The 13904-nt window shown below is 32.3% G+C and overlaps 2 protein-coding genes across 4 annotated transcripts; both read right to left on the bottom strand.

The window, feature by feature from the left end:
- Window positions 1-1962: 1962 nt before the first annotated feature.
- LOC110611801 (protein trichome birefringence-like 11) lies at window positions 1963-6295 on the bottom strand. Its single transcript, XM_021752290.2, has 4 exons — window positions 5198-6295; window positions 4146-4535; window positions 2930-3088; window positions 1963-2747 (listed from the first exon to the last, which is right to left on the bottom strand). Exons 1-4 carry the CDS (start codon window positions 5665-5667, stop codon window positions 2375-2377), a joined length of 1392 nt encoding a protein of 463 aa, XP_021607982.1. The 5' UTR covers window positions 5668-6295; the 3' UTR covers window positions 1963-2374.
- A 4023-nt stretch (window positions 6296-10318) lies between these two features.
- Window positions 10319-13598, bottom strand: LOC110611816 (F-box protein At2g27310). 3 transcript variants are annotated; one of them, XM_021752324.2, is made up of 3 exons: window positions 13371-13598; window positions 13158-13240; window positions 10319-11586 (listed from the first exon to the last, which is right to left on the bottom strand). In XM_021752324.2, the coding sequence occupies exons 2-3, from the start codon at window positions 13224-13226 to the stop codon at window positions 10453-10455; spliced, it is 1203 nt and encodes a 400-aa protein (XP_021608016.1). In that variant the 5' UTR covers window positions 13227-13240; window positions 13371-13598; the 3' UTR covers window positions 10319-10452. The 3 variants fall into 3 exon arrangements, with proteins under 3 accessions (XP_021608016.1, XP_021608034.1, XP_021608025.1); XM_021752342.2 differs by having other exon boundaries at window positions 13208-13240; window positions 13371-13585; XM_021752333.2 differs by lacking the exons at window positions 13158-13240; window positions 13371-13598 and adding an exon at window positions 12909-13147.
- Window positions 13599-13904: the final 306 nt, after the last annotated feature.

The raw sequence follows: 13904 nt of genomic DNA on the forward strand, positions 1-13904 counted from the left end.
CAGGATTGGTGCTGGTTCAGTGCTGCATGATTGTAGAATTAGGTATGAGCACTATCCAGTTTCACTGATCAATAAACAGATAGATGAGGTTTTTATTTGGTTGGTCCAGAGATGTTAAAGTATCTGCCACAAACTGAAATTTGTCCAACCTTACCTTATCTCCTTAAAATGGACACGTTTAAGGTTTTCTTTCTTCTGTCTAGTGTTGTTTTTGCCTAAATTTTGGACTCTTGCAGAGGAAGAGATGTCTGTCTGTGCATGCATTCATCCAGTAAAGAATAAAGCTAATGGAAGATTACTTGACAGCTGCAGGAATTTTTTTTCACAATTGGAAATCTGTAGTTTTAGCCAACAGTAAAAGATTAATTTAATCTTCACATGCATAATTTGTTACCCACTAAGGAATCTGAGCACAATTACCATTCTGGTCCCTCAGATAAGGATAATGTTGCTACAAGTAGTGAAGTGACTCGCTGACTATAACCAGCAACGCTTAATCCACCAATCCACGGCAGCAGAGGGATTGTGCTTTTAGTTGAAATTCCCAACAACGCTCAACTTTCTCCAATGTGCTTGAGTTCTGCAATATGCAAAATAGATAATGGTGGAATTGGAAAATGAGGATTAATCTCCTTGCCACAACCCCAGCTCTACTTTCTTCTCATAAGTAAAATCCCATTAGTTCCACACAAGCTTTAAGGGTTGAATCCCATGTCCTTGTTTATAAATTTTTTCAAGCTGTAGATTGAGAAACTTGTATGGAAAATATTAAGGTAGAGTCTTGTATGCTAAACAAGTGTTGCCAAATGCTGCCTTTGGGCAATTTGGAAAGGCAGACTGTCAAAGGTGCAAGTGCCATTATCAGCTTATCAACATTTTTGACGTGGTGGACCGGATTTATCGAGATTTTTATTTATTTATTTTTAATTCAGATCCGTACCATAATGACTTTGAAGGCACAAGTTACGTTATTATTTGAATTTTTCACAAACATACTTCCTACAAGAAAATGATGATTGAATGGTAAAATTTAATTTAATTCACTTTCAATTAGAAAATCCATAGATTTTTAAAATTTTAATTATTAAATTTGTATATTTTTAAATTAATTATAATCCTATTTTTTATTTTATTTTTATAATTTTTTTTAAAATATCTCTTAATATTTAATAAAATTTAATATATTTAAAATCGATATAATGAAAAATTAATAAAAAATGATATTTTTTAATATATATAAAAAATAAAATAAATAAAAATTATGAAATGAAAATAGTACTGTATTTAGATAGAAAAAATAAAAGAAAAAAGAAAATTAAGAAAATAAAAATATTTTTCATTTTATTTTGTTGGAATTGAAGAAAAATAAGAAAAGAAAAAAAATAAGAGTAAAAAATAGTAAAATAAAATTACTATTCACTTTCTCCCTAATTTAGAGAGAAAGTGGGTGAAAAATAAATGTAAATTATTTATTTTTATTATAATTATGAGGAATAAAATAATACTATTCCCTCTTAATTTTTTTTAACATTCAAATAATGAGAGAAAAATAATCTTTTTTTAACATTCAAATAATGTAAATAATTAAGTTTAAAAAAAAAGACATATATGTTATTTTAACACAATTCAAAAATTAAGAAAAATAATAAAAATAAAATATTATATTCTTAGTAAACTTCTTTTTATTCATTTTCATTATAAAATAATTATATTATTTAATTTAGTTAATAAAAAAAATTAAAAGAAAAATTACCTAATCCCATGTCTTTTCTTTTTTTAACTTTTTATGTAATTCTTTTTTATTTTTTCAAAAGGTATCCCATTTGTTAAAATTTCTCAAACCTTATTTGAGGTTTATTGTTTGCAAATCCCTTGATTTGGCAAAAGATAAAAAGAGAAAAAAAAAATATCATGAGTTTACAAGTGCAAAATTTAAAAATATATACATAATGAGAATGAAAGAGAGAAGAAAAGAGGCAAATTACGTATACAGATCATCAAGTGTAATAATAAACATCCTTTTTGTTTGTATTCTCTGTGTAATAAAAGTAGAGGCTTGTGTATACTCATTTTGACTATCAAACTTGCTTCGTCTGTACAACAAGTCTGGCTTCCAAGATTCCCTCACTGTCCTCTTGGCGCCTGTTAGGCTCATCTGCTGACCTATCACAATCCTGGTATATTACAGGAACCGTAGATAACAACTAGCATAACTTGATTCTTTCTCAGTGATGTTATGGCAAATGATGAATGGCCACGTAGAAACCAACTTTACAAGATGATGATTTTGCTGGTTGTTGTAAAGACCCTTTTGTCTACAAATTGCAGTCCTTTAATCATGTTTTAAAAAAAATCAGAAAGCTTTCTATACCGATCACAATGGGGCTTGAGAAGATTCAGTAGAATTTTGTGAATGAACAGACTCCCGCTTGAGAAAAAGTGCATAAAGAAGCTCATTCCAGGAATCAGGGACACCAGGCAAACACCAATGACTGCAGTCCTGCCGGTGGAGAGAGGCTGGGCCATTGCCTGGACCTAGATAGTACACAGATGCATGACCATCCTTTCTCCGTGCAGCCATGTTTGTGACATTCAATAAATCTAAATTCATCACATGTGATTCATTTGAATGCTCTAATAACACATCATAAAATATCTTGAAACGGTAGTCTGATGAACTCGGCAATGAGCCCAAGTCTGGAAGCTTTTCCAAGTGACAGCTACCACCATTTCTCCAGTCACCACCTCTGTTACACAACAGTTAGTTGCATGTGATGATAATATAACATCTTGGACATCTATAACATCATGAATAAATCTTAGGAATTTTTTATGTGTTGTCTCTAAAAACCAAATCAAACTGAAATACCATGCGAGGAAAATTAAAAGGAGAACTGCAGATAAAGAATGAATTAATAATGTCATATACCTGAAATGAATAGGAGCATAGGTTCGAAAGAAGACTTGGGTCTTGCTCATATTTATTTTGCTGTGAATCCAATCAAGCAGAGTTTCAAGTGATCTTTGATATGCAGTTTCAACACTCATCTCCATCTTTACCTCCTCCCCCTCTTGGAAGTAGCAACCCCTAACACACAAAGCCAAATATTATGATAGGATGAAGCAGCCCTCAAAAAATAGCATGCATAGATAACTGCTAACCATTGCAATTTATAAACACTTATAAAATCTCAATAAAGTACAACAAGACTTTTACCAAGATCATATAAGAAAGGTCACAGGGAAAACAGAGCAGTTAAGCAGAAAGAAGAAAATATGGTTCATCTATTCCCTTTTTAAAACTGAAGAACGTAGTAAATTATTTATGAGCAAGCTAATTTTTAGTTTCACTTATCATGATAACTCATTCTGACTTCAGTCCTATCAAGCTTGCGCGCTATTCCTCCAATGATCTTCACTTAATTGAGTTCACAGAGTAGGTTGGTCAGTCATGTTCAATTTGTATCCATTTTTGTGGAGAATGAAAGCATGCATAATATAAATGGCAATGTAAGGGTGCAGCAACACGAGGTGAACAGGTGGTGACAGCAGAACACTGGTAATGGGGGTACTTTATGTATGAGATTTCTGTAGTAGCAACAATAAGAACCTGGTAGTATTGTTGTGAGGAATAGGTAGTTGGTAATACATTAGCATAGTAATAAAGAAATATACAAAGATTCTCTAGCATTTTTTTTTTTCCTTTTGAAGTTCTTAGTATAAGCCCAGAGACATCTTATCTAGTTGTCAATGCCTTAACCTCTCAATAAACTCAAGCATGCATTGCATATTGTAAGGTTTGGAGTTGGGGCTTTTTCTTCTGTCGTAACGGGGTTAAATAGGATTCAGTTAGATTTCTAGTTCCCAGTGAACAAGCAGAAAATAAAAGAAATAATGTTATGCTGCTTATTCCCCATCATCTATCTAAAAAATGGACACACCATTGGCCAACTTCAAGGCCTAATTTCTATACTGAGCAGATGCATATGCTACCTAAAGAAGTAAACATCATATTTATCTAATTATAATTCTTCTAGCGAAATCATGCATTCACAAGATGTTCTCCTCAATATCCCCCCGTTGAGGTTGCATGGGACTGAACAAAATAAATAAAAAGGAAGAGGTACCAGATAGGTTGTGTTTACCCTCTTATGGTCTTCTCATAATTCCACCAGTGGCCAGAGTTAAAAATCAATACATCCGCATCCTTCCATTGTGCGGACATCCAATCCAAAACATCCACTCTTAAAGTCATCTTCACCTTTGCTGGAGCTCCGGCTGGAGCCCGGCCCTGGTACACTAGAAATGGAGATCTGTAATATTCAACAGTGCAATTATAGTCCTTGAACATGAAGGATAGAAACCCTTTATGCTTTGTGATTGGCCTCCCGTTCACCTCGTAGATTGAAGACTTGTCAGTAACAGCAGTGGCAAGCATACAGAGGAGGGACTCCCACTGGTTTCTTCCAATTGAATCCCCAACAAACACAAGTCTCCGGTTCCTTAGCTTTTCCAACATCACCTTTGCATCAAATCTATTCTCAAGGAAGATAATATAAAAACAAAGTTAAAAACCAAGCAGAGAGCTGAAGGAGGGAAAACACTATTTTAGGAATTCAGAGTTTTGTCTGATAGAAAGAAAGAAAAAAAAAAAAAGAAACATAATGATTAAGAGGTTTTCCAAATTCAAATCCCCTTGGAACAAAACTCTTTCATTAATTTACACTGAAACCATAATAATTAATTCATATATCCTGGATGCAGCATTTCAAATGGAAGTGAAACCCCAACAATCAAGAACATACGGCACGAGTAGGGGCAACAACTAATCCACAAATTATCATAAGCGAAAAGCAAATAACACCCTCCATTAAAGACAACAGAGGAAGCAAAATAAATTATTCGATGGTAATTTCCAGGCAGTAATCGACCATAAAAAAAAAAAAAGAAAAAAAAAGAAGCTAAATAACGGTCCTTTTTGTGGCTGGGAGAAATTAAGCAAAACCTGCATCTTACTCAAACTAGAGTTTAACTTAGCAGCCTGTCATCTGTACCAAACCAAATACATCAATAAAAATAAATGACAGTACAAAACGTTTTCAGATTGATTCCAGAGTTCCTCAGCTACAAAACCGAATTCAAAACCGAAAAGATAAAATAAAAATTAGATGGATCAGATTTAAAGGAAGAAACGAACCTCGGCAAGTCACAATGTTTGGGTTGCCAACGCCACTTGGTGTAGAAGCTATCGGGCCTTCCATTCTCTAAACACCTAAACCCACCATCTATAAAGGAGCAATCTTTACTCTGATACAATGGATAACTCTCATCCCAAATCCAGTTGCCATAAAAAATGTCACACCCATCACCGCGCTTATCAAGAAATCCCGGCCGTCCATTATCAGTATCCATTTCTGCTGATGTATATGGATTAATCAGTCCCAGCCAAGAGACTCCATCGTACGGCAGGCCCCGACTGACAGACCGGTAATCCAAGTAGAAGAAACATCCAATGAAAAGGAGGGTGACGAGAAAGAAACCCAGAATGCCAAGAGAGGGTTCAAGAGGGTTCAAGCGTTTGAATTTCTTGAAGAAATCCAAGTGGGTCATTGTGTCCTGGTGGTCTTGTGGAGATGCGCTGTTGTTGCTACTTTTATTCTTCGTCATTTCTCGTAGGAAAGAACAAAGATTGAAGGATACTGTATCGTGTTCAAAGATGGTCTACTAAGGCTTTCTTTAAAAATGGTGGGTCTCAAAGAGATAGGATCGGAGACGGTGGGGCATCAAAGAGAGCAAGGGATTAATGGGAAAAACCGGTTTTTTCATTATAAGAGCGTGGTTATGTTTTATCTCGTCCAGGTAAGCAAGAAAGTGAATGATTAAAGCATTTAAAACATTTTTCACAGAAAGAGAGTGGTGGAAAGACTGATATGCAGAAGCTGGGTGATGAACCCGAAAATGAAAACAACTCAGAGCAATTTAATAAAGCAATGAATGCATCTCAGTCTGAGCTAATCATCCCTGAAGGAAGAGAGTAATGACCAGTACTTGGTGGACGACAAGGTGATAAATGGAACACAGAAGGCGAACTTATGTAATTTGAGCAAAAGAAAAACAAAATTGAATACGAGAAGAAGAATGAACAAGATTTGTGAAGCGAAAAGCTTGAAGAGCTCTGAATAGAGCAGCAACTGGCGCCTATTCCAGTAAATAGCAAATACGTTGAGCAGATAACAGACATAGAAAGTGGAGGTAATGTAATGTGAATGTGATCTCGATGGCCATCGTGGTTGAAGGAAAGTGGCCCAATTTGAAGCCCCGACAAAAACACACGCACAGCCTTCAGTGGACAATTTTCACTTGACGAAATTGCCCTTCCATCAAATTCGCTAATTAGTAGGGACGCGTTTGGGACTTGCAACCGCTCTCTACTCCTTTCCCTCGGACCTCGCGCTTGATTAAAGTTCTAATTTTTCCAGCCATACTTTTTATGGGCGATGCCCGAGAAGTTTATTAAATTCTAATATTGAAAACTTTCCAAGATTTCACAGGTAACTTAACAATGTACTCTACTAATATAAATATATCCCTGAAACCCTAGGCCCTTATTTTGCATTACAAAGGATATGGCCAATTGGCCAACGGCCATTGAAGCGCATAGAATTAGAAACTACAAACAGAGCTCCGAAAGACCCAGCTTCCATTTCTGAGGCCTGAGGAGGAGACGGTTAATTCATGCTGTTTACTTCTATTAATGTTTGGATGTATGGAAAATAAAGAGAGAAAATAAGTTGAAAAAATATAATAAATGTGTTATATAGTAAAACATTAAACCAAACATAGCCTAAACTAATTGGTGGAAAATAGGCTGCTCCAACTAGACTGAAAAAAATATATATATAAAATAGAGATAAGTTAGCAGAAATTGACAGCCTCTGCATACAATGTAAGTATAGAAAATCTCTTCACCATGTAATTTTCTTCTCATTTTACCAAAAACATAATTAATTGCCATAATTTTTATTTTAATTTAATTTCTCTTATTTTAAACAATAAAATGAATGCTCGAGTTCTCTCTTACATAATATTTTTTTAAAATTTAAAAAGAAATATTTTACTTATTTTAATAAATTTATCTACTATTAATTAAATAAGTTAATTCGATATGAAGATTTTATAAGTAAAATAATATAATTTACCTTATTTCCTTAGATGTCTTCAGCAGCCAAATTAAGAATTGAAAGAGACCTTTCACAGCCAGAGTTGATTGCTGCAAAAATGAAAATATGGGAGAAAATCATGAAGCCAAGGAATACATATAGAATCAATTTCCTAAAATTTCAATTTTTGTTTCACATTTCATAATGACAGATAAGGAAATTGCGTATCTTTTATTCATTTTGATTTATAAATCTCATAATATAAGGTTGACATTTGATTGTTGCATTGCATCATTAATTTAAAGAAAATAATTAAGGTTTTAGCAATTTACATAGTAACTTGTTAGAATACTAAAATTCCGACCATTTTTTATATTTAATTATTATTATTTTTTCTTAAAATTAAAAATAAATAAAAAAAAGAAAAAGAAAAGGTTGTCATGTTTGGTTGATTAGGATGGAGCAAAGAATATGAGAGAATGTGTAATCTAAGTAAAAGATTAGGCATAGTCGGCAAGAAATGGCAATTCTTAATTTAAGTGTTGAAATTGGCAATTCCAATAAACAAAACTATGAGATTCCTCTCAATTCTCATGTCTTCCTAATTTATTTATTTTTTATAATCTAAAATAATTCCTTAGGTTATATCTCATGAAAACCCTACATGTGCATAGAGATATTCCCTCTTATCTCATTTTAAGTGTTATTTTAGATTTTTTTCTATTTATTTATTTTACAATATTAAAGACCATTATTTATTTTTTAAAAAATATATATCTACTTTTTAGATTAAATAAGTATTATTTTTAGAAAATGAAGCTATGTAATTATTTCTTCTTAATATAGTTTTTAAAAAATAAAAATAAAAATCATTTAAAATATGAGATAGTGGAAATATTAATATGAAAATGTGAATTAATAATACCAAAGCTTCAATATTTCCAAGAAATATCAACTATGTATATTCTATGTTCTCAGTAATTCTACTTAATTTCAATATCGCAAATTTATTTATATTTTTTTAGTTCTCCTCAACAGAAAGTATTAAATTTAACTGTGATATTACATGAAAATATTAATTTTTAGTTATTGCGATTGTTGTGCTTAATTTTAATGGTACAAAGATAATTATGTAAAATATTCTTACGAAAATTTGATGTTCATCTGCTATAGTAAGAGAGATACGGGCTATATTAACAACGCTTAAATTGACATATAAAGTAGACTTTCTATCAATTAAACGTGTAACAAATTCTGCAGTAGTATATAATACTTTGCGTTATATAATATTTATTCTATCATGAGATATTAAGAGCCCATAATAATAATAATTTTAGAAATATTCTTATGTTTTCACCGTATTTTTTTTTATTATATCTCATATCAATTTATAAAAAAATATTTTTATAAATATAATCGCTAAACTTTATTTTAAAAACTTATTTCTTTCAAATTATCAATTATATTAATTACAGAATTTAATAACCTTATCGGAATTATGCTTTACTATTGGCAGCTATATAATGCAATTGTTGATAGAAAAAAAAAAAAAAAGAAAACCATGTATATCCTATGCATTTAATAGAAAACAATAATAGAAAGGAATATAAGGAAATGTATGAGTATATTTTTATAAATGATTGTCTCAAAATGTCAACTGATCAATGATTAGCAAGTCATTTAATTTTCTTTGTGCATATGGAGACAGAAGCTTCTTGTCCTTCCTTCCCAATTTCAACTTCCATTTTCAAATCAGTTTCCTCAATTCAAATTATTGATTTTAGAAAAAGGGATTCTAGTGCTTGAGGTGGTGAGCCTTCCACACAATTTTTAACCAATTACATTTTATTTACTAAATTATCATCTCTCAATTTATACTTTGACTTTAATACTTTATTCACAATAAAATTACTAAACATGTGCCCTAATGCCCAATTTAATTTAAATTAACAAATAAAAATATATAATTCACCTTTAAATTCATATTCAAATCCTTACTCCATCAATTTCTATTAAAAAAACTGACAAACCCATTAAAGAAAAATATAAGTTTTATTAATGAATTATTATTAAATTAATAATTTTTTTCATATTAAATAAAAATGGATTAATAAACTAATCAATAAATTTCTGTTAAAAAAAAAACACTAATCAATAAATTATAACACACAAAAAATTATAATTTGATATTAATGAATATAAATAAATTTATAGGAGTGTTTTTTTTTTCCCTTCCTTCACATGAGATATTTCTCTCCTCCCATTTTTGTCACCGACCCCAATACTCTCATGCCCACTATGTGTTGTGGCTGATGATAGGGAAGTTTTACATAAATTGAAAATCATGAAATTGACAAACAACACCAAGGTCTCAATTACCATTGTTAACTTCAAATCACACACTTAACATTTCATTTTAAAAAAAAATTCAAATAAATTTTAAATATAACTCCTTTTCCTTTCAAAAAATTTTTTTTTTTCTCATACAAAATAAGAGTATTGATATAAAAAGATCAATTTAATTAAATTGTCACGAAATTTCGATTGCAAATGAGAAAATGTCGTGCATATTTCTTGGTGTTCTCTAACAAAAACCCTTAAGAGTCTCATATTCAGGATCCAACAGATGCACCCGCCCCAGTCCCCGTTCCACCCTCACCATTCAATCATGGTAAGTTAATTTAAATCAAACCTTTTCATTTTGATTTTTCGAAGGAAAAGGGCATCTGAGTATTCAGACAGAGTTTCAGGTAAACCAGAACTGTTAACCCAATTATAGTTTTTATCGAGAAAATATGAAAAAGCAATTCATATCATATCCTGCCATGCGCAACAGAAGATACCCTCAGTTCTCATCAAGAAGCATCAGCTTGATAAAGCTAACTAACAATTCCTCCCAGAAAGCAAACAAGATAATCACCACACCTTTACAACGAAGGATACAACAAAACTTACCACTGCCCCTTCTCAGAAGCAACAGACTGAGACCAGGCAGATGAACAAAGAAACAGAAGTACAAGTCAAGCAAACCAGAGAACAAAATAAATATACAAAACATACCTTAACAAGTTTCTGTATTCTATGTACTTAATGATGAGTTGGACCTACGCGACTCTCTGTGCATCCAGATCATGGTTAGTTACTTTATACAAAGAAGATTTTGTCCTCAGATATCTTGGGGATAACTTTTATTAGCTATGGAAAATTGAAATTTACATCTGACAGGTACATACTGAGTCTGTTAGAGAACTTTCAGTTAACAAGAGTTAAAATAAAAAACGGCATTTGTATCTCACAAAATGTAGTACCATAGTGTGAGGAAAGCAGCAATTCCACTTATTATACAAAGTCTATCTATCCTACTTTCGTTCCTCATCTTCTCCTCTTTTAACTCGCTTTGCACTTTCGAGTACAAGTGGCAAGCCTCCAGAACTTCACTATAGTTTTTGCTCCTACAGCAGCTCAATGCTTCCTTCAGAATAAGTAAACTGTTTCTTCCGTTGACATGAGCACCTTCCATGTCTTCCAACTGCATGCTCAGCTCTGTTAACTTGAGAGTTGTATGAACGCCCTCTCCTTCTGTGCGAATTACTCTAAACTTCATAATGAGAATGCATTCTACCACCTGACATGGAAGAATGTCTTTTGCAGAAAGAACTGATCCAAAGCGTATTACAAAATCCTTGTCCGTTGGCCAATGCCTTTGCCCACCAAGAGGGCTCCAGCTAGCAAGATTAGCAGCTTGCTTTATTTTTTTGTTTACAACAATCCAACTAAGCCGGAGTCCATCACGAAGATCTCTCCATAACTTTCCGTCCTTTCTTTCTTTCTCCATGGAGAAAATTGGTGGCAGACCATCTGAAACTGAAAGGAGAACTTCACCTTCACTGTCATCATCCCTGGCTGCATATGTAAGAAGATCAATCCGGAATGGGCAGCTGTAAAACCAACCATTAAATCCATTGGCATTGGGAATACCCCACAGGACTTTTGAACAGATTGCTTTGTCTTTATACCTGATATCAACAATTGAGACAAAATCTGAAGGTGCAATACTCTCAAATTCATCTAAGTCACCATAGTATTCAGCCTCAGTCCATTCTTCAGGGTACTCTGGATAGTCATTCCATTGACACTCGATAACTTCCTTGTTAACAATGAGTGGAAAGCAGTCGGCATAAAACTTTCTGAATCCACCAATTGATGTTATTAGATTTTTGACATCCTCCCTATTTGTTGAAGGCCACATAGAAGAACAAACATTTTCCCATAACTTTTCTTCCTTTGAGATGGAGCAGAATGCAACACATGCACATGCTGCACTTGCCAATGTTGGGCCATCAAGACGCCTCAATATGTCATAGAAGATATCACTGCTTAATGATGCTGTACCCTCATCTGGTGCAACTGACATAGCCATAGTCCCCTGCATGATTAGATAACCAAAATTTTGTGTAAAAATATAAAGTAATTGTGCAAGAGAGTCCATAAATAAAAAAGTATAACTTGATCTTGTGAATCACAACTCCAATGCAACATGCTTTGCATTTAACTTGATATAATATTTGCAGAAGCACTTCAGCATGCCTTTGGTTCTTTTCAAGCAAATTAACTAATCGGTGCCACCTTTCAGAAAATAATAATAATAACTATAATTGGGACCATAAAACATGTCATTATCCCAAAATGCAAAGCAAATAATGTACATCAAGGCTCAATTCAACAATGCTTTTCTCATTTTATCAGTTCTCTTATTCACTCCAATATTGCTAGAAATGCAAAACACATGAGCACATTGAACCACAACTATTAAAGGCACACATGGAAGGGATCAATTTAGTTCCCATTCTTCATGGTGAACAAGATGAGTTCACTGTAGTAACTCTCCTGCAAATTTACAATGTTGAAATGACTTCTTTTTTTTTTTTTTTATAAATTCTGTTCAAAAAATATTGCATTTTTGCTTGGATCTATTTAGCCTATCTCAAGGATGAACCAAAACTTCAAAAGTCATATGTTCAAATTGATAGACAATAGAAGAGATTCAATGAAGGAAAAAAAAATTGAAAGAAGAAAAATATTTGACATGGCAGGAAGACATATGCCCATGAACATAATATGAATAAAGGATCTGTAGCCAGTTTCAAATAGAGGAACCTATATCTCCACTGAGCTAAGCTAAAAATCCAGAATGAACCACAACCATTCAACTGCAAATGATTCTGGCCATTTCTCACAACCCAACTACAAGTGCAGAAACACTAGAATCTCATGTGCCTGAGGTCGAAAAGGACAAATTCCAAATTCTAGACAAAGCCATTAAAAGACACGGTTCACAAGTACATCTTCCTTAATTTGAGAAGATATGACATTTTTTCTTTTTTACGCCTTCTTAGACTATGAGAACATAAAAAACACAAACTTCAGTAAGTTCCCAGTAGATTTGCCTGGTGGAAACAAGTCCTTTCTTGCAATTTTCCATTGTGCAGACAATATCCACCAAAACCAAAACCAACCCAAAATCGAAATAGCATATGCATGCAATCTAAGGGCAGCAAACATAGGGGCATTCCATATTTCCACAGAAGATTAAGAGAAAATCATCAGTAGTATGAAAATTGTCCAATTTTTAATGATTTGGTTTTGGGAAAACAGCACAATACATAAGGATCATGCAATCTAAAGAGTAAAAAGAAAAATATTTGCCAAAACAAATACAGTGACAACAAATTAAATAAGAAACTTCACCTCAAAAGAACAAGTCATAACACATCACATTATAGAACTCGCAAGACAGGACATGAATCGGGTTGATCTGCGAGATCAACTTAAGCCCCGGAGTTCAGGTATCAAATGATCATTCCAAATGGATAAAAAAAAAAAGTTGAGAATTAAAAACTCCTATAATCACATTAACCCAATCAAAGCATTAAAAGAAATCGTCCATTAACGGAGATTTAACAAAGGATTAATGTTTCTTAGCCAAAAAAACAATACCCAGAAATCAAAACCAGCACAATCGATGAAAACGGGATCAGAGAACGCACCTCGAAAATTAGAAATCATCAGACTAGGAGAAGCTGAGAGAGCAAAACGTGAAGGCAGAAAATTAGAGCGAGGAAATGAAATGAGAGAGATTCATAAGGCAAAAACGGAGATTTTTGAAGGATAGGGAAAATAACAATTAAGTCACTTCCTAAAAGTGTTCACCTGATTTTTTTCATCGAGGATGTCTGTTCCAAATTTTTTTCTTTTTTCGTTTTTTTTTTTTTTTTAACCTTTTGGAGTTTCCGAGTATTGTTAAAAAACGACAGGCATTTGCCATTTGTGGCCTGCTTCACCCTAATTCACTTATTTTTATCCGTTTTTAATGCATCCATCAACTCCTGACACGTCATTGCGATAATAATTAATAGAAAAAATTTTTTATTTTTTAAAAATTATTAATATTTATATATTCTACCTACCAAAAATTAATATTATTTCCTTTCTTTTATAATTATTATCTATTTTATTTTAAATAATTTTTTAATTATATTTATATTAAATATTAAAAAAATATTTTTTAAAAATAAAATTATAATAATTAATTTATCTGTTATTATAATATAAAAAATAACAATAATTTTAAATTTTAAAAAAATAAATAAAAACTATAAAATAAAAAAAGTAATAAGATCAGCATAATTTACAGGTCTTATTTAATTAAAAAAATTAAATTTCCTGTTAAGTGTAAATTTTATT

Source organism: Manihot esculenta, chromosome 1 (genome assembly GCF_001659605.2).
Source record: "Manihot esculenta cultivar AM560-2 chromosome 1, M.esculenta_v8, whole genome shotgun sequence".
NCBI lineage: Eukaryota > Viridiplantae > Streptophyta > Magnoliopsida > Malpighiales > Euphorbiaceae > Manihot > Manihot esculenta.

Bases quoted from the DNA above. Each gene is read 5' to 3' on its own strand.
- LOC110611801 (XM_021752290.2), bottom strand. From the start codon at position 5,667: ATGACGAAGAATAAAAGTAGCAACAACAGCGCATCTCCACAAGACCAC. The intron at 4,536-5,197 runs GTTCGTTTCTTC...CCTTGAGAATAG, and splicing joins AAACATTGTGACTTGCCGAG to ATTTGATGCAAAGGTGATGT. The intron at 3,089-4,145 runs GTAAACACAACC...TTTGTGTGTTAG, and splicing joins TATGAGAAGACCATAAGAGG to GGGTTGCTACTTCCAAGAGG.
- LOC110611816 (XM_021752324.2), bottom strand. From the start codon at position 13,226: ATGATTTCTAATTTTCGAGGTGCGTTCTCTGATCCCGTTTTCATCGAT. The intron at 11,587-13,157 runs GTATTGTTTTTT...CTAATCATGCAG, and splicing joins GTGCTGGTTTTGATTTCTGG to GGGACTATGGCTATGTCAGT.